At 45.6% G+C, this 21,125-nt stretch overlaps 1 protein-coding gene across 1 annotated transcript in view; it reads left to right on the top strand.

Annotated features, from left to right (window-relative positions):
* Positions 1-21,057, top strand: part of TRMT61A (tRNA methyltransferase 61A) — a 59,391-nt gene extending 38,334 nt beyond the window's left edge. Inside the window, exon 4 of the mRNA XM_035105243.2 lies at positions 19,885-21,057. Within this exon, the coding sequence (XP_034961134.2) occupies positions 19,885-20,213 (329 nt within the window). The 3' untranslated portion in view covers positions 20,214-21,057. The remainder of the gene's footprint in view (positions 1-19,884) is intronic.
* Positions 21,058-21,125: the final 68 nt, after the last annotated feature.

The following is a 21,125-nucleotide window of genomic DNA, read 5'->3' as shown; positions in this document are numbered from 1 at the left end:
CACCTGTCTGATTGTCAGCACCTGTCTTTCTCGAGAGGCAATGGAGTGCCCTTCCAAGGACGAAGTCAAAAACTGCTGATTTAGCAGCACCAAAGTGACCTCCTTGGGGCGCAAGCCTGGGCAGTGTGTATGGAGCTCCTGGGCTGCCCAGACGACAAGACCCCTATCTCAGCCTCGCTGATGTGGTCCGAAGGAAAGCTGAACAGTACTGTAAGGAGAAGAGAATACAGGGATCCTCCTCCCATCATCAAGAGCAGCTTCTCCAATAGCAGCACTGCCAGCAGGGAGGAGTCCAGTGAGGAAGGAGGAAGAGGGATGCAGGGCTCTGGCAACACAGAAGAGCCCCTGCTACACGTGAGGGAGGAAGAGAGAGAGGGGGAGAAGGAAAACATGGAGCGTAGACCCTCCCCTCCCCCCCGCCGGTTCCGGAATTACGCAGGAGAAGGAGGGGAAGAAGGTTTGCCGTCCCGAGACTCTTATGCTGGAAGAAGTCGAGGGGCGGTCCATTCCCGGATTCTGCATCGGATTAAGCAGACATGTTCTACACACCAGTTCCACTGTAAATAGACTGCACTAAATAAAACTGTCTAAAGGCAAGAATGCGGAGTGTCGTTACTCTAGAGTAGTCGCAACAACAACCTCTGACAAGTACGTTTGGCACCAGCTTGACTGCAGGAGTTGCCGGAAGGTGTGCAAGGCGCCATCCAGCTGTCTTAGGGACTCCGCTCCAGATTTGTGTAGGGTTTACTCCTTAACCTTTTCTTCTCCTGAAGATGTCCTGTTAGGAATCATAGGTTTAGGTATTAAGAAATAAAGCACCGGAATGTGCACTGTACCTTAGGGCAATTCAGAACAAACCAGTGTCCTCCAGATGTTTTTGGGACACCCATTATCCCTGATGATGGTCCATGCTGGTGGCTACCCCTGGCCTACCCTGACTGGCAGTGTCACTCCAGAGCTTCAGACATGAGTCATTCCTGGTCCTAGCTGGAGGTGCCCATCCGCCTTCTGCCTGGAAAGCAAAAGCTCTGTCCCTGAGCTTATGGCCCTTCTTGGGAGATCTACTTAGGGATGGGAGGTTACACCTGCCCACACGAAGGGCAACACTCAGTTAGGCATCTACTGGGATACCGGCACTTCTCAACATGAAGTCCTTAGCACAGTGATGGTGAACCTATGACACGTGTGTCAGACGTGACACACAGAGCCCTCCTGGCTGGCATGTGCCCCACCAGCCCATTCGCGCTGTTGTTGTTGTTTTCCCCATTTGTTCTCCCGCTCCTCCTCACGCTGTTGTTGTTGTTGTTGTTGCTGCTGGTAGCCAGAGATGGGGTTTTTTAAACCCTTTCTGTGCTGTTTTTTCTGGCGCTTTGGCAGACGATGATTGGGTTAACAGCGTTCGTTTTTTAACCCGTTCTGTGCTGGGGTTTTTGGCGCTTTGGCAGACTATGTCGATGCTGCGTGTTAGTTCCACCGAAGGTATTATTCGGCATTTATTTCTGTTCTCTTCTCCCCCCCAAAAAAGCGCTGCAGCTTTGGGGCACCCCTCCCCAAAAGCAAAGCAACTTTTGCACCCCCAAAAAAACCTCCAAACCTTTGGTCAGCAACTTCCCCAAAAAAGCTCAACAATTCTGGGCGCTTTGTGATAAATAAGGGGTTTTTGGTTTATTAAATACAGTTATATATTACAATTATACATTTTTGTTATTTAAACTATAAATATCGTGAAATTATGGTGTGTTTTTTCTCGAAGTGACACACTACCCAAGTTATGCTCAGTTTTTTGGTGAATTTTGACACACCAAGCTCAAAAGGTTGCCCATCACTGCCTTAGCAGTAGGTCTTGCCCTTCTCCGGAGCCCCTGCACACCTTTCAAGCTTATCCCCATGTGACATCAGTAGAAGAAGCAGCCCCACCCTTAGGAGAAGAAGCTGTCCTTGTCGTGGTAGCACTGGGTGCTGGTTGGAAACTACAGAGCGCAGGGCTATTGCGTCAGGTCCTGCCTCTGTGTTTGCCCAAGTGACGGCCAGCCGCTTTTGGAGACAGGATGGTGGATTAAAGATGGACTGTGATTTGGTGCAACATGGTATATCTTGTGGCACTTGAGTTCTTGATGCAGGGGTCTCATCGCAAGGACATTGATCTGGCTCTAGGTGCTAGTTCACTGTCCTAGCTTGACGGCTTGGTACAGCTTCTAGAAACAGGACCCACACACCTTAATTGCAGGCGCTCCTTTTTCTTTTGTTTCTCCTAGCTCTCATGATCCACTCATGGGTCTGGATTTGTTGGGAAGCCAAAGAGGGCCAGAAATTGAAGTACATGCATTGCAAATGGCTAAATTATTGGCTTCTTTTAGTCTTGTGGTTCCTATGTCTGCAGTGGCAAGGATGTTTAAAGGCCCTGCACAGGGTGGTTGATATGGACCCTTTTGATGAGATTGTGCAGGTGTCGAATAAAGATCTAGGGTTCAAAAACGGGTTGAAAAGACATTTGCAAGTTATAGTGCAAAAGAAGAAGAAGAAGAAGAAGAAGAAGAAGAAGAAGAAGAAGAAGAAGAAGAAGAAGAAGAAGAAGAAGAAGAAGAAGAAGAAGAAGAAGAAGAACTACGAACCTCTGAAATAAAGGGCATGGGTCATGTACAGAGTGCAGCTCCCTTGCGCGAGAGGAAACTCTGCATTAAATAAGGTGATTCCACAATATAACATCATTTATACAAAACTGCTGGAACATTTGTAAAGCTAAGCAGGACCCGGTATGGTTTCAAATTGGATGGGAGACCACATGTTGAGATTCCTGCATTGCACCAAATGACCCTTGGGGTGCCACCCAACCCTACAATTCTGTGACTAATAAATGTTGATTTTCTATTCATATATCTTGACATTATTTTCAGAGGATTTGGTTTGGGGGTCAATGACCATTTTATAAGCTCATCAAGGGGTCACGGGACTCAGAGGTTTTGGCAACCCCGCTTTACATAGTTGTGGGCTGCAGTTCTGGCAGGAGACTGTTTATAGTACTGCAAGGCCCGGCGCTCCTGCACCGGCTGCAAAACAGTATTCTTTGTGTTTTGTGAAGGCAGTTATTCAGATTATGGGAATGCATGAATTATCCATGGCCCTTTTGTCTCCCGAGGGATGGCTGACGTAGCCTCCGTTGTAAAGCAGGTGACTCAAGGCTTCATGCTTCAACACTGAGAAAGTGGATGGGAAGATCCTGTACTGAGAGCACCCCTCATTTCCAATCTCTCCAACCCAAGCTGTGCTTTGACCTGTGCAAACTCCGAATCCTCTGCTACTTATCGCGTCTGCCGGTCTTCCATCTAAGCTCTTTCCCCCCCCAGCCTACGAGAAACAGAGAGGCTTGACCTCTCCGCAAAAGTGGCTCCGCAGAGCTCTTTCGCCCCCTGCGTCGAATGGATGTGGGCTGGAAGGGTTTCGACAGGCCCCCTCATTGTTCCCCCCACCTCCACGCCAGATGCATTATACATGAATGCATTCATTTTTTAAGACAGCTCCCCGGATCAAAAGGCTCACACAGCTTCCCAATGTGAGCAAGACTAATCTGGGATAATTACTGTATCAACTCGGGCTAACGCACAGATCTCATTAAACAAATTGAGTTGGGGGTAGCTGTTTCGAAAGTTGGGGGCAGGGGTAGGGGAGTTCTTGAAGGTGCCGCCTTGGGGGTGGTTGCAGTGGGGAGCGTTCACACGACACATCTTTCTCGTTAGGGGTTTGCTCCTGAGCTGGAATTCCCTTGGGAAGCTGTACTGTGGAAACTGCAGCTACAGAAAAGCTGCACAGCGATATTCACCAGGGACCAAAAAAATAAATAAACCCTGTGTTAGTTTTGTTGGAAGCTGCCCAGAGTGGCTGGGACAACCCAGTCAGATGGGCAGGGTATAATAAATATATTATTATTATCATCATCATCATCACCACCATCATTGGTCTCTATTTTCACACACACACACACACACACACCAGGAACCCTGGGAACTAGTTCTGGCATACAGAGCTAGAGATCTCTTTTGGATGTTGATTACCCAACTGCAGCTCCCAAGATCCTTTGAGGGAAGCCATGATGGCAAAGTGACATAAGACGTCTTGTAATGCAGGTGCGCCCAAGAGTTAACACATAGAGACATGCCCACACAGCCCATGTGTTGCTTCTGCAGCCTGGCTTGGAATGCATGTCTCAAAAACCCAACTGTGGGTCTTCTCTGGTTTGGGTTTTGTTGGAAATGTTTACAATTGGGCCATCTTTTCCATTTCTCTGGAGCTCTGCTGGTGTAACTGTCAATCATAACACTTCCATAACATTCCAGGGCGAAGCACTACGGAGAAACTCTCGAGAAGCCTGCTGGGAACAATAGTAAGCTGCTCCCATGTCCCGTCCCCCCCCGGCGCCTTCTCTTGAGCACAAAGCATTTATTGTGAGGTGACATTTCATGGAGATCCCATACTCCACCACCCCTTGCAGCCGTTTGCCTAAATGCTGAGAATACCCAGCACCCTGGTTAACATCCTCTGGTTTTTTGTTTTTGTTTTTAATGCTTAGCTTGGTGGCAAAAAGCCAGAATATATTGTCTGTTAGAGCTGTGATTTATTAATTAGACTCCCCTCTGGGTTTTCCTTCTGTGCTGTTTTCTTAAAATGAACTTGGCACTGCAGAAATGCAAACAAGTTTGAGCTGGGAAGGAACCTCTGCTCCAGATGTTCAGCGATTTGGAGGGTGATGCTGAGTGACACACGCATTCACACACACACACACACACACACACACACACACACACTCGCCTCTTGCGTTCCGGATGCTCCAACATAAATGAATGGGCCGTATTTGGAGCAAACGGGGGCAGGTTGTGGGGATTTTTCCCTGTGCTCCATCACGCTTTGGCACAGGGAGCGGAGAAGCACCTTTGCCTTCCAAGGTGCATGGTAAACTTGCCCACCGTCAGCAAGGACTTTGCGAGTTGTGTGGGTGTGTTTCCCCTCTTTTAATTCTCAGGCTGAGCTAGCGGGTCTGTCCTGCAGAACCATTTGTAAGCAGCAGGCTTAGCAGCCATGGGATTAGTTACTCAGTGACGATTTACTTTGAGTGCATCTGTGCAAGGCTGAACTCAGAATCTCCCTGTGATGTCCCCCCCCTCTGTGCTACAAACAGTACCTGTTTCTCAGGGGCCACCTACCTACTGGTTTCCTGTTGCTTCTCCTGGTCAAAAATCACTGGGCTGCTTCGGTCTTTTGAGGGCGACATATTAAAAACCATGTGAGACCTCCTAGTTGCCATCCTTTAGGTTTTAGACTCCTCCTCTAGAACTTGGAAGCAGGAGATTGGGCTCTGTTGCATGTGCATGAACATTAAGGTGCAATGCGTTTTCTGCTGCTCCACAGAAGCGGACACGGAGCAATGGATTCAAACTACAAGAAAGAAGATTCCACCTAAACATTAGGAAGAACTTCCTGGCAGTAAGAGCTGTTCGGCAGTGGAATTTGCTGCCAAGGAGTGTGGTGGAGTCTCCTTCTTTGGAGGTATTTAAGCGGAGGCTTGACAGCCATCTGTCAGGAATGCTTTGATGCTGTTTCCTGCTTGGCAGGGGGTTGAACTGGATGGCCCTTGTGGTCTCTTCCAACTCTATGATTCTATGCACTGTCTGATTGCTGCAACTGGTGATTTTAAACTGTTAATATATTACAAGACGATTATTTTTTCTAATACGTTTTTTAAAAAATGCTTTTAGATACAATGCAATGAAGTGCTTAGGCTAGGACCTTGGAGGCATGGGCCGTGTACACACCAGACGTTTAAAGCACACTGAAAGCACCCCCAACCCCGCCCACAAAGGACTGCAGTTTCCCCTTTCAGAACTTCAGTTCACAGCAGCCCTGTGGGGTAGGTTAGCCTGAGATATACCGTGTTTCTCATATTATAAGACATGTCTTATATTTATTTTTTCCTCAAAAAAACACACTATGGCTTATTTTCAAGGGATGTCTTATTTTTTTCTTCCTTCTCCTGCTGCGGCCGGCATTGCTGCTGCACCTATCACTATGTCTTATTTTCGGGGTATGGCTTATATTCCTTGAATGCTTAAAAATCCTGCTATGGCTTATTTTATGGGTATGTCTTAAAATATGAGAAACAGGGTACTGGTTTGGCCCAAGGTCAGCCAGTTAACTTTATGGCCCGGTGAGGATTTGAACCCAGGTCCCCAAGGTCATCGTCCAACATGCTGACCACTCCATCACACTTAGGCTTGTCACCTTTGTTCTGGCAAATTACAGGAGAGAGTGGGGCAGTGCAGTTGGGGGGAGAATTTTGAGTGTGTGTGTGTGTGTGTGTGTGTGTGTGTGGTGCTGAAGCGACTTCAAAGCAATCCATTAGAATCTCTAACAGGATGGCCCCTCTGGAATTTGTCACACACACACACACACACACACACACACACGTGTAAACCTGTCTGTGCTTTGCTACCCAGAGCTTAAATGCGTGACCTTTCACACACCCTTTCTCAAACACATGCATTTGGAGAGGGTCCCTAACTTGGCGGAGAGAGAAGTCCTGAAATACAGGACAAAATACAGGACATAGCATTTTACATCAAAATATGGGGCAATCCTGTATTATTCAGGACAGGTGGCAACCCTAAGTCCACACTGGCTATATAAATCCAGGCCGGTTGTTTGTTTGTTTCCATATGGAAGATCCTTTGCAAATGTTCTCACCTGCCAAGTAGCGTGGTCCTAAACTGGACCGCCTTTTTCTGCTTAACTTGTGACTTTCCTCTTTTAGGTGAGCGTTGGATATAAACAGGGCACTCTGGCGTCCCCATTACCCTTTATTTTTATCAGACAGGTTGCCTTGTTATCATTTGCATAGATTGCATAACGGGCTTTCTTCCTCTTCTTCCTCCTCCTCCTCCGGGGCGGCTGCAAAGGAGGGCGCCTTCGTTAGAGGACCCGGCAGCCGGCTGGGGAGATAGGAAAGAATGCAGAGGAGCCGAACAACAATTAGCGCCACCCCAGCCATTCTTTTTCTCTCCCCCTTCCCCCACTCATTAAAACCTACTCCGTGCCAGGAAGCCTGCCTGCCTTATGAGGACATTACATCATAAGCGAGACCACATGATCCCTGGATTTCTGGCAGACCACGTCCTTTTTTAATTCCTTGAGCTGATTTGGCTGGGTGGCTTTTCGGAGCAAAGCCCGAAGCCTTCTATTCCCAGCCGCAGAGGTGACATTGTGACAAACGGGAGACGCAGTCTCTCCCCATAAAGAGAGGAAAGGTGTGTCTTAAAAGCTCTGGACTGGAGGCGGCTTCGGGTGCTATCTAGGAACAGAGCCTCTCTTCAAACATGACCGGCTGAAAGATGTTGGTTTCTGTCTACCCTTCGCAATGTTCCAGATCAGTTAGCCTTGGGGGGATTGTCTCTTGTCGAGTTGCGTTGATGCATTCAGGAGATGCGAAGCCTCTTGGGTGGAAAGCTAACAGTCTCCAGAGCACTCCATCTAAGGACTGGGGATTATTCTGTTTACACATACCATCCCCTTTAAATAAACACAACCCTGTTCCACTCTATCTGCATGTAATATCGCAGGCAGTGCAGCGTAGGCCCCAAAGCACATCTCAAGAAAAAGTTGGTGGGCGAATTGGACTAAAATGTGTGAATATTGTTTCCTTGAAGAATCCTAGGAACTCTTAATTATTTGCTGAGAAATCTCTTCTAAGGATTCCACTGTTCGCAGATATACAACATTCCTCCAGGAAATGGGGAAATAGAGAATGGCCCGTGAAATAGCATTTAAAAGGGGGGGGGAATCGATGGAAATCTGGAAAATTAGAATTCAGTTAGCTTAACATCTGTTCTCGGCAAACTAGTGGAAAGTGCTATTAAAGAATTACTAAGCATATAAGTCTTGCAGAAGTAGAACCAACATGGCGAGGTTCTAGGACTTATTGACAAATTAAAAACAGACAAACCCTCAGCTCCAGATGGTGTCTTTCCCAACTCAAATGTGAAAATGCTGATTTTGTAACAAAAATATGCAACTTGTCCCTAAGATCAGGTTCCACAAGTTGGGATTGGAAAGTGAGCGATGCGATATCAATTTTTAAACTGGAATCTAGGAAATTAAAGGCCGCTTAGCTTAACTGGAAAACTGGTGGGAAACATGATTAACAATAGAATAATCTTACGTGTAGAAGAACAAGTCTTTTTGAGGCAGAACCAGCATGGCTTCCTGGAGAGCAACTCCTGTCTCACTATTTTTTCAGAATTCTTTAAGAGCATCAACGAGCCTATGGATATAAGTTAACATTGTGTACTTGGACTTTCGAAAAGCTTTCGAAACCCCCCCCCCAAGCCTCCAGAGGAACCTTAGCAGTGATGGGATAAGAGGAGATCTCCTTTTACGGTTCAGTAGCTGGTTAAAAAACGGGAAGCAGAGGGTAAGAATAATGGACAGTTTCCACAACTGAGGGATGTAAGAAGTGGGCATATGCAAGAATCAGCATTAGGACTTGCGACTTTTTAACTTGTTCATAAATAACCTGGAGTTAAGGGCGAGCAGTGAGGTGGCCAGGTTTATAGATGACACTAAATTGTCCAGGGTGGAAAAAAACAAGTGTAATGCACATGGGAGTAAAACACCCTAACTCACACATGTGCACTCATGAGGTCTAAACTGGTCATGACTGACCAGGGTCATAGCGGATAGCTCAGTGACGATATCAGCCCAGGATGCGAGAGCTTTGAAAAAGGCTAATTCCATGCTAGGAAAGGGGTTGAAAGTAAAACTGCCAATATCATAATGCCATTATGCAATCGATGATGCAATTGTACTTGGAATACTGTCTGCAGAATTGGTCACCATGCATCAAAAAGGATGTTGTGGAGCTGGGAAAGGGTTCAGGAAAGGGCAGCCAAAATTATCAGAGGGCCGAAGCAACAGCCCTTTGCAGAAAGGCGACAGCATTTGGGGCTTTTTTGCTCCGGGGTGTGTGTGTGAATATGAAAGAGGTATATATAATTATTCATGGGGTGGAGAAACTCAATAGAGATAGGAATCATAGGGAGCTTACATTGAATGGTTTAACTATCAATCCTTCTTTCCAGGGAACTCTGGGAATTGTAGTTCTGTGGGGGAGATAGAGGTCTCCTAAAAAAAACTCAACACGCGTATCAGACTACAGTTCCCAGGATTCTTTGGGGGAAGCCATGATTGTTACAGTGGCATCCTAATGATTTGAATCAGGGTTTCCCAAACTTGGGTCTCCAGCTGGTTTTGGACTACAACTCCTATCCTCCCTAGCGAGCAAGACCAGTGGTCAGGGATGATGGGAATTGTAGTCCAAAAAACAGCTAGAGACCCAAGTTTGGGGAACCCTGCTTTAAATATATGGTTGATGTGGCCTAATTCTACTTTACTAGAGAACCGTCATCATCGCTTTCCTTTAAAAAAAAAATCCCCCCTTTTTAGTCCAAAGCAGCAAACAGCTATTCCACGCAGTCTGAACCAAGCAGATTTTGGAACTGCCCAAGAAGTGTCCTGGCTAAACTGGGCCTCCTGAAAATAATTTGGCAGAAAAATCTGAGCTTGTAAAGGAAGAGGATGCAGCTAGCAAACTCGTCAACGCTCCTTTGCTGACAGTTTCCAGAAGGGGTAGCTGTGTGAGCCTGTCACAACAAGAGCCTTGTGGCACCTTAAAGACAACACATTTCATTCTGGCATAAACATTTGTGGACGAGGCTTGGTGTAGCGAATCCCAGTCCGCACAAGCTTATGCCGTAATAAACGTGCTAGGTGCAACAAAAATCTTTTGCTGTCCTTTTTCTGATGGCGCTTACTCGCAAGTGCATAGCGCTAAGGTATAGCGCTCATAGCACCAATATTTTTTAAAAAGCAAGCTAAGGTGAAACCAGATTCTGAGGACGAAAATAGATTATTCTTTCAACCATTTCCTATAAATTTGCTTCCATCTGCGTGGTCTTTTCTATATTGTAGTTTAGCCTCTTTTTCCAGCAGTTCTTTTTTTTAAAAAAGTAGTTTGGCTGTTTCAGTGGTACCTCGGGTTACAAACACCTCGGGTTACCAAGGCTTCAGGTTATAGACGCTGCTAACCCAGAAATAGTACCTCGGGTTAAGAACTTTACCTCAGGATGAGAACAGAAATTGTGTGCCGATGGCACGGCGGCAGCGGGAGGCCCCATTAGCTAAAGTGGTACCTCAGATTAAGAACGGTTTCAGGTTAAGAACGGACCTCCGGAACGAATTAAGTTCGTAACCAGAGGTACCACTGTATAGCAGGGGGCGTGGATATGGGTTTAGTGGAGGGCAAATTAAGGGTAAGAGGAAAAAGCCGTAGACTAGAGAAAAGGAGTATGAGATGGGGGAGCAAAGTCTCCATCTACCTCTTGAAGATTTAGCAAGTTTCCTTGCTCCTATTGGAGGCTGGGAGGATGAAAATCCTGGGATGAAGATTCCAGAAAGACTTACTAGCTTAAATAACCTGCCAGGCCAATGCTGTGGCAGGACCAAAGTGTGGTTTGCAAAGACTGCTTTGGGACAAGCACCAAGAAGGATTGCATTGACTTAATTGGGAAGTTAAGGAAGTCGAACCATATTTATTTTCCCTTTTCCCCCAAGAGAACTATGTTATGTTCCTTTTGAACGGATTATAATGGAACAAGAAGGCCCGGTGCGTGTCTTTCCCTGAGTAACTGGTTGAGAAAAGATTGTGCTTCTCGTCAACAATTCCCAGTGGAATGGGAATGGAGGGCTGAAAAGTGTGGGATTGGGATTGCCTTGTAGTTAACCTTTGACTATATTGGTGGGTGCAAGTGGTTCTTCCAAAAATTAAAATTGAGATCATTGCTAGTCCATTCAACTCAAGCTGATTCTAGCAAGTTTGAGGTGCGGGGAAGGCAAGGGCAGGGTGCAATTCACCCTAGATTTTATTTCCATTCCTGTCATAGTCAAAGGGACAGCCCTCACTTTGAATGGGTTATTCAGAGAGTAAATCAGAGCAGTATCTCGGTGCAGGGCTTTTTTGGTGGCTGCCCCTGTCCTGTGGAATAACATTCCCGTCAAGGTACGACAGGCACCCAATGTCTGCACTTTCCGGAAACAGTTGAACACATTTTTGTTTCTGCAGGGTTTTAAATAGGTATTTTACCATGACTGCCCACTTGTTAGGGTTTTAAATGTGTGTGTTTTAAACTGTTTTTCATGTGTAAATCGCCTTCAGACTGTAGTTTAGAAGGCAATTAATGAATCAATGATAATAATAACACCCATACAAAAGAAGGCGTCCTTGTTTCTCAATTTGACCCTTTGTGTGATATTTTATGCATTGTGTTTTGCTGTTGTTGTTTTTTTGTATAGATTAGCAATTCTTCCTTATAACTGATACGTGTGAAAACAAAATTTAAAAAATCCTTCCAGTAGCACCTTAGAGACCAACTAAGTTTGTCATAGGTATGAACTTTCGTGTGGAAGTGTGCATGCACACGAAAGCTCATACCTATGACAAACTTAGTTGGTCTCTAAGGTGCTACTGGAAGGATTTTTCAAATTTTGTTTTGACTACGTCAGACCAACACGGCTACCTACCTGTAACTGATACGTGTGAATTATTGTTTAACTGTTATTTGCTTACCATTGGATCCTAATGGATTATCGAATATTGCTTTATTTGATATCCAGGTTGTTTATTCTAAAGTTATTGCGACTTTTTATAGCGGATCAGGGTGTTACTATTAATGTTTTATGTTTTATTATTACAGTAGTTCTCTATGTGTTGGAAGCCGCCCAGAGTGGCTAGGGCAACCCAGCCAGGTGGGTGAGGTATAAATAAAAACTTATTTGTTTGTTTGCTTGCTTGCTTGCGCTGCCTCCACCCTCCTCCCACAGCTGGAGAGGAGCTGAGCTGGCCACAAGACCATCCGCTAGAGCAGCGTTTCTCAACCACTGTTCCGTGGCACACTAGTGTGCCGCGAGACGCTGGCTGGTGTGCCGCGACGTGCGGCGACTGGAAGGGCGATTTGCATTGTCACTTGCCTGGCGGCCGCCAATACCCGACACTGACCCGCCGGAAAGCAATATTTCTCCTCCTCTTTCCCAAAGCTCAGTGCAAACGAGCCTGGCGGCCGCCAATATACAACACTGATCCGCCGGAAAGCAATATTTGGCAAGTGTTTCTTGCAGTCATAATTATAATATAGGGCGGCACAGAGTTAATTTTTTAAACTTTTTTAATGGTGGTGTGCCTCGTGATTTTTTTCACGGAACAAGTGTGCCGTGGCCCCAAAAAGGTTGAGAAACACTGCGCTAGAGGGGGAAAGCTACTGTATCTGTGTGCCAGCCCATTTAGATGTTGGCTGTGCAACACCTCTTCACCAGCTGGCCAGCTTCCACCCACCTGGTCATTTGCTCACCTGATCGCTACCTCACTTGCCCAGCTGACTGTTCACTCACCCTGGGGAGTCTCAAGGCTCCCCCACAACACACACACACACACACACACAACATGTTGCTGCTTAGAACCTCTTGTTTATTAGAATCTTTGGTGGTTGTGCAATTGGTTTTGGGTTCCTGCAAAAGTATATTGTTCAGTCGTAAGATACGGAAAGTCTGCCGACATATTTTTTTGGTCGGCCTTTGTTCTTCGTGAGAGGGAAGCTACTCTGTGAACTTGTAGAATTTTTAAAAAAAATTAATTTAGGGTCCTTGCAACAATTCTTACTTGAGGATTATAATTTGGCAGTGCATTCTTAACCTTGGCTGATCTTAGTGTGAAAATGTGTTACTAATTTGTATGTTCAGAGGAGGTTGTGTAAATAATTTTGGGGTTTTAGCAATAACTCTACGTAATCGTTCATGTTGGTTCCAGGAAGTAGGAAAAATGCACTTGTTTTATCTCTCTGTTTTGAGAACGCTGCGTAGGATTTATTTTGCGTTTTTGCAGTATTTAATGACTGAGCGCATGCTAGGAAATAGACACTTAATTAACGATATCATAATTATGGGTATTGTGTATTTATTAAGGCTTTGTAAACAATTTATTGCAGGTATTTAAGGGGGAAATGCAATTCCTGGGTGACGATTATTATATCCTTAGGCTGCAATCCTGCACCCACTTAACCTGGGAGTAAGTCCTATCAAACTCTATAGTGCTGACTTCTGAGTAGTTGTGCACTGTTAAGGGTCAATTGAATAGGAACTTGGTGCAATCCACAAAAGGATAAAAGTAAACTTGATGTGTGATACCATTTTCCCATAAGTAACGAGTTCATTCTGTGTCTTTATTTTCAAATCATAGTCTTTCATACAGGTCATTATAGTCAATTTGAGGCATTTTGGTGGTCATCAGGGTGGGGTTGTGGAGGAAAGAGAAATGGAAAAAGGGGGTGAGAGGGACAGTGAATATGAGGAAAGCAGAATGTTCCTTAGAGAACAGATCATGAACCCTTGAATTTCTTCTACTCTACACCAATGGTTCCCAACTTTCTTTCTTTCTTTCTTTCTTTCTTTCTTTCTTTCTTTCTTTCTTTCTTTCTTTCTTTCTTTCTTTCTTTCTTGGCTCTAGACTGTTTTGTTTGATGTTTTAATGTGTTGTAATCTGCTTTGAGATTTTTTCTTTAAAATATAAAGTGGTATAAAGGTAAAGGGACCCTTGGCTGTTAGGCCCAGTTGTGATTGACTCTGGGGTTGCGGCACTCATCTCCCTTTACTGGCCAAGGGAGCCGGCGTACAGCTTCCGGGTCATGTGGCCAGCATGACTAAGCTGCTTCTGGTGAACCAGAGCAGTGCACGGAAATGCCGTTTATCTACCTATTTGTCTACTTGCACTTTGACGTGCTTTCAAACTGCTAGGTGGGCAGGAGCAGGGACCGAGCAACGGGAGCTCACCCCGTCGCGGAGATTTGAACCGCCGACCTTCTGATCGGCAAGCCCTAGGCCAGGCATCCCCAAACTTCGGCCCTCCAGATGTTTTGGACTACTATTCCCATCTTCCCCGACCACTGGTCCTGTTAGCTAGGGATCATGGGAGTTGTAGGCCAAAACATCAGGAGGGCTGCAGTTTGGGGATGCCTGCACTAGGCTCTGTGGTTTAGACCACAGCGCCACCCGCGTCCCTATAAAGTGGTATATAAATGAATCATAATAATCATAATAAATTTCATTGGGGAGAAAAAAGGCACTTAGACATGGTGCCATTTGGCAATTAGCTTATACAATGGAACCTCAGGTTGCGGACGTAATCTGTGACGGAGGCACGTCCGCAACCCGCAGCGTTCACATCCTGAAGCGCCACGTTTGTGCAAGCGACACCGCGATTTGGTGCTTCTGTGCATGCGCAAAGTGCGATTGGCAAAACCCGGAAGTAACCCGTTCCGGTACTTCCGGGTTTCCCACGGTCTGCAACCCGAAAAGACATAACCTGAAGCATCCGCAACATAAGGTATGACTGTATCTAAGTTTTAGACATTGGCTTCCAGATAAAAATGTAACCTGCCAAGGTTTGGGTGTTTCACTCAGGAGTTAAGGTGAACTTTCTGGTGGGTTGCAGATGCAGATTTTGTGTGTGTGTGTGTGTGTGTGTGTGTGTGTGTGTGTGTTGCAGGCTTTCTGTGGTTGCCTTCTGGTGACCCCCGATTGATCTCTAGTTTGGAGATAGTAAGAAGCAAGCATCCTGCGCCTTCTGCCCATTTGACCTAGTTCCTCTCTTGTGGTCAACCTTTTGACCTCTTCCCTCAAGCAATTGTGGCCCAGACACCCCACTGCAGATGGGCAAACAAGCATTTGCTTTGCTAGAGGATTAAAATTTTAGAAGAAGATGGGGCGGAAACTGCAAAAGAAAAGTCCTCCTTGTGGGTACCACAGTCTCGGAGAATCAATAAAATCTGAACTTTTGGTTGAAAACTCAGCTCTAGCCAAAAACCCATGGAAGGAAGTGGACGACAGAACCATGCTCAGTTGTGCAGATGTCCTTATTTCAATTTTACAGCCTACTTCGGCAAACGCGCAGAAGATCTGTGTAGTAGTACGTAGACCAGGGATTGCCAACCTTTTGTGGGTCAGGGAAGAGACAATTGAGCGCACATTTGGGCGTGAAGCCAAACCGCTGCATTTGCAGCACCAAAGTGACTGAATTTGAGGCTGATGAATTTCCACTTCATTGGCTGAAGTGGGATCTCGTCCACAGAAACTCATGCCACCATAAATCTTATCGCGTCTTGTGGCACCTCTGGAATGAACCATACCATCTCTGATGGTAGGGGTGCAGAGCCGTACCTAGGTGATCTTGCGCCCCTGGCAGAACTGTCCAGATTGCACCCCCCTAGCCACAGACAAATTAGTTCTTTCTGCCTCTCCTCCATCCCCCCCTTACACCCATTCAATTCACCCTCTATTAATAACCTTTTCTTATGAGGCAATAACGATATTTTTATTTACAGACATATTTATGGACATCTTTTTAAGCTGATTTTGCGTGCCGCCACCCCCCCCCCATCTGCGCCCCTGGCGGGGGCCCACTTCACCACCACCTAGCTAAGGCCCTGGGTAGGTGCCATCTTTTAACATCCCCTTGCATGCGTGTTGCGTGCAGTTTTTGTTGTAATTATTTGTAACAGATTTTATACACAGTGGAACCTCGGTTTTCTAACGTAATCCGTTCTGGAAGTCCGTTTGACTTCCAAAACGTTAGAAAACCAGGTATAAAAGGGCTGTCAGGAAGTTCCATTGAGAAAAATGGAGAAACGCGCCTCGGAAGCCGTTTGACTTCTGAGGCGAGTTTGAAAACTGAAGCATTCACTTCAGTTTTGGGTGTTTGGCTTCTGAAATGTTCAGCAGCTGAGGCATTCGAAAACCGAGGTTTAACTGTATAGAATTGTAAAATGATAAAGTTGGAAGGGACCCCGAGGGTCATCTAGTCCAACCCCCTGCAATGCAGGAATCTCAGCTAAAGCATCCATGACGGCCATCCAACTTCTGGTTATACACCTCCAAGGAAGGAGAGTCCACAACCACCTGAGGAGACTGTTCCACTGTCAAACAGCTTGTACTATGTACATGTATATAGTTTTACTTTTAACAATGTGGAATAGTTGTTTAATGATTGTTTTTTTCTATGTTTTTAGCGGTTCTCATTTTTATATGTAAGCTGCCTTGAGTCACATAATAATTACAATAATAAAATAATAATAGCAAATTTTTATTTATACCCCGCCCTCCCCAGCCAAAGCAACTGATTAAAATACAACTCAACAACAAGACTACATACATCAAAATTAAATTTAAAATGCAGCCTCATATAAAAGGGAAAAAGGGGGATGGAATCAGGTTGGCTCCAGGCCAAATGCCAAGTGGAACAACTCTGTCTTACAGGCCCTGTGGAAAGAAATCAGGTCCCGCAGGGCCCTGGTTTCAGGAGACAGAGCGTTCCACCAGGTCGGGGCCAGTGTTGAGAAGGCCCTGGTTCTAGTAGAGGTGATGATGATGTTTATGATGATTGTGTGTGTGAGTGCATGCATGCGTGTTTTAAATTTAAATTCCCTTCTTTTTTAAAAAACTAGAACATCAGGGAGCCATGTAGTAGCTCAGCCCTCTTCCTCCTGTCACCATTTTCTGCTTGCAGGGAGGTTTTTTAAAATAAAAAGAAACACTTAAGGAAGAAGGGGGGGGAACAGCCCTTCACTTGCAGTCTGAAGTAGCACAACCCATTCTACCAGCTCAGAACTTATTCCGCACAATGTGTTTGTCTCAGTCTATCCTCCTCCTCCTCAAAGGCCACTTCACCAACAATTATATTTGATGTATTAAATTTACATCCTGCCCTTCTTACCGGAGAAGCTCAGGGCAACAAACACAAAAAAAGTTGCAACGACACAATTAAGAACATTTTTTTAAAGAAAAACTACTTAAAACATTTAAACCCACCTAAAAGCAACCACATTGCCCTCACCGCTAAGAAGTTCAAGGTTGCCATGGCCAGTATTTTTGAGCCAACAAACGGCTGGCTGAGCAGGAATGCTTTTAAATGAGGGAGGCAGAGACGTCTCACCAGGGAGGACATTCCACAAGCAGGGATTATTTTTCCACCTACTGTAAAATCCCAGGCTTTTTAAATACCTTCAATCCCACCCCAGCCTAATGTAGAGTATAGTGACAGCCGTTGGTTTAGAATTGTTGTTGTTTTTTAATATTGAATTTTAAGTTGCTGTGACCCGACCTGAAACCTTCTGGCAAATGGGCAAGTAAGAAATCAAAATGATGATGATTATGATAGTGTAATACGTTTTATCACCTTTAATGGTATGCAGGACATCTTTTAGAGCAGGACCAGTGATGTCATCCGGCAGAATGGCAGGATAAAGGAGGTGATAAGGAGGCTTTCAAGTTTTACTATTGTTTGTGATAGGTTAAGCACAGGCACCCCCAAACTGCGGCCCTCCAGATGTTTTGGCCTACAACTCCCATGGTCCCTAGCTAACAGGACGAGTGGTTGGGGAAGATGGGAATTGTAGTCCAAAAACATCTGGAGGGCTGAAGTTTGGGGGTGCCTGGGTTAACATATAGGGAGTCACAGAGATAGACAGAGAAATCAGGGTTTGTTGGTATTTTTTTCTTTGTCCTTGATTCACCCTAGCAGTTTAAAAGGTGACATTTCTTTGCAGAAGCGTTTGCATTTCTAATTAAACACCAAGTTTAAATTTCAGCTGACTGGAGGTATTTTGTAAAAGCTCAATGTGTTGTTGTAGTTTTTTTTTAAAAAAAAAAAACAAGCTGGAATTTATTCTGTAAACGGGGAGGGTGTATTAGTTGAATTAGTTGAAGTTTTACTCAGAGTAGATCCATCGAAATGAATGGACATGGCTATGTTAGGTCCATTAATTCCAGTGGGTTAACTCTGAGTAAAATGTAGCTGACTAACCCATATATCAGGCATCCCCAGACTTCGGCCCTCCAGATGTTTTGGTCTACAATTCCCATCATCCCTGACCACTGGTCCTATTAGCTAGGGATCATGGGAGTTGTAGGCTAAAACATCTGGAGGGCCGCAGTTTGGGGATGCCTGCCATATATCTTGCTGGCTGATCCTTTAAAAATAAAGAGTATTATATTGTTACTGGGAATAGATGGATATGGGCTGGATTTTCTTAAGAGGTGTGGTTTTGGAACCGATCACGAAAATCTCTTGCACTTCAAAGTTTACAATTTTGCTGCTGATTGCCTATTGATGTTTTTGCACAGGGATTAAAGCACCGTTCCTTCTGAAACAGGTAGATAAGTAGTCATAATAGGAAAAGAAATGATAAGACATTCAGTTTAAGCCTAGCTATGTAAGGCCCGTGGATCCACAGTCCTCATGTGGTCTAATGCTGCCATTCATACGAATGCAAAAAAAAAAAAAATTAAGAGAAGCAATTATATCTCTCCAAACCATGTGGATTGTCTGCTCCTTGTAGCCCCAGAAATTATATTTGTGTGTTTCCTGTGCAAGTATGCTTCCTTCTGCTGGGATTGTGGGCTGCTGTTTGAGTCTGATTAACTTCTGTTTTCAAACGCTGGATATCTGGGACACAGAACACCTGCTCTGCTTGCAGAAGGTCCTGTGTTCAATCCCCAGCATCTCCAGGTAGGGTTGGGAGAGGCCTCAAATTTTGGAGAGCTGCTGCCAGTCAAGGTGGGCACATATTCAGCTAAATCAGCGTTTCAGCTAAACTTGGGTCCCCAGCTGTTTTTGGACTACAACTCCCATCCTCCCTGACCTTTGATCCTGCTAGCTAAGGATGATGGGAGTTGTAGTCCAACAACAGCTGGAGACCCAAGTTTGAGACAACCTGAGCTAGATGCATCTAGGTCGGGCTCTGTATAAAAGACTGCTGTGTTCTTCAGTGTACTGGCAAGCAGAAAAGGCAACTTGTGAGATATCCCTGAGATATATCCCTAAGGCATAGTGAAGTAGCCAGCATTGTGTAAGTCTGGAAGAGGTTGTGCAATGCCTTCCTTCCTGCAAAGGGAGGCAAAAAAAAAACAGGATTACCGGTTAGATTTGCATACACCTACTGTTTATAATGTTGGGCGGTGACCAACTAGACAGTTCCACTAGTCCATCCAAGGACTTGTCATGCTGTGCAACCCCTAAATATGTTCTTCCCACAACAGAGACGAAGGCAGGGAAGTTCCATCGCACAGTTGAACGTCCTGTGGAACTGTTTAATTGGATGCCACCCTTTTGGGGGGAGTGCGAGTCGAGGAGATGCCAGGGGAGATTAGCTGGAATGCCTGTCCCAATCGCAAACCTTGAAATCTTTTCTCCGGCCCGAGACAACTTGTACAGCAGCGGAGGAAAAGAGAGACCGTCACTGTTTACACAGCTCTGACATTAACGAAGCGCGTTGTGTGAAAGTCAGTATCTCTTTACTGAGGTGCTGTAGCATCTGTGTGAAGGATCTAGGAAGTGACATGCTAACAACCCAGGAACCAGGCACAAGGATAAGGCACAGACTGTTCCTGTTGCCTGTCTGCATGAAATACAAGATAAAACTTGCACTGAATTGGAGGAGGCAGACCCTCGCCCCTGCACCCACCCACCTCTCTCTAAATCTCCAGTGAGTAGGAGTCAGCGGCCTTCCCCACTTTGTATAAAACCAGGAAATCGAAAAACTGCACCTGTCATAGAATTTACACCAGGGGGGCAGCCCCAGCAACTTCAGCAAAGCTGCTACGGAAATAAGTGATTCACAGAACGGGAGCTTGGGTAGCACTGCTAGGGAAGGGGCGGGGGGGGGGAGGGTTGGAGGAGATTAGCCAGGGTGCCGGTTCTCATTCATTCATCCTCTTTTTTACCCCCCCCCTTTTTTTCTGTAGGTGGACGCATCTGTTCCTTTTCCCCTTGCATCGAACAAGTGCAAAGGACCTGCCTGGCTCTGGAGGAGCACGGCTTTGCCGAATTTAATACTCTGGAGATCCTGCTGAGAGTGTACAACGTTCGGACAATCAGCTTGCCAGTCCCTGACCTTGGAAGAGGAGCTGGGGGTGATGGCAGGGCAGCGTCTGACAAAGGCAGCCCACCAGATCAAGGTGCCTCTTCTGCTGGTCTCCAGCAGGGAAACGCACAGTTTAAAAGCGGCGTGCCACCTAGGGAGATGGTGGGTCACACTGGGTATTTGACCTTCGCTACCAAAAGCCTATTTTAGTTACGGGAGAAGCTAGCGGCCTCCTCGCTGCTCTCCCTCCCTCCCTCCCTCCCAATCAAGCATCCCGAGCTTTTTTTTGCTCGTCGGGCAATTCCATATATAGTCAGACTGAGTAAGATTATGCTTTTGTTTAAATAGCACGCAGGAGCGCTAACCAGATCAGCCTTGCAGTACACTGTCCTTCTGGAACAGTGCTTGGCTGGCTGCCTGTCAGGTAGGAAGATGGATTAGCAGCTAATAGCTGTGGGTTGGACTTTGCAAAATCAAAAGCCACTTATTGAGGTTGTTGGGGGGGGGATGTCAAGGAGGTTTCCTTTTGCTTTCTGGAACCCCTGCATTGATTCTTCCCTCTAAGAGGGTGTGCAATGGGGAGAATTTTTTGCTTTCGGCTTTTTATTTGCCATTAGGAATTCATTTAATATTTGGGTTTTTTTTAAAAAAAGATTTTGCCATAGGCCCAGAATTGGCTAGCAGCACCCCCACCAAAGAGAGTATAAAAATGCAGGTGGGTGTGTGGATCCATATATACACATACATGCATACATACATAGGTGAACCACCCTGGAAAGAGCATCAAACCCAATTTATTGTGGTTGGGTGATGGGAGTGAGTCTCCCTTGTCAAAAGTGCAGATCTAGCTTTTGAGGGGGGGAAGTTAGGCTGCAAGTCTTCACCCTGATATCGAATGCTGAATGGAGCTGGAGGTTTCCTATAGGAAGTGTCATTTAGTCTCATCCCTGCTTGCAATTCTGTCCAGGGACAATTCTACTACCTCTTCTGTGTGAGCAACATCCTCAGCACAATCGCACATTCACTTGGTCCTGAATAAATGGCTAGATTTGCATCCTGCTTCCTCCCTGCCAAACAACAAGCAACAAAAAAACCCTCCCTTAACCCATCTGTCCTGTATTG

This window comes from Zootoca vivipara, chromosome 1 (genome assembly GCF_963506605.1).
Source record: "Zootoca vivipara chromosome 1, rZooViv1.1, whole genome shotgun sequence".
NCBI lineage: Eukaryota > Metazoa > Chordata > Lepidosauria > Squamata > Lacertidae > Zootoca > Zootoca vivipara.
This window is presented reverse-complemented; position numbering and strand designations above follow the sequence as displayed.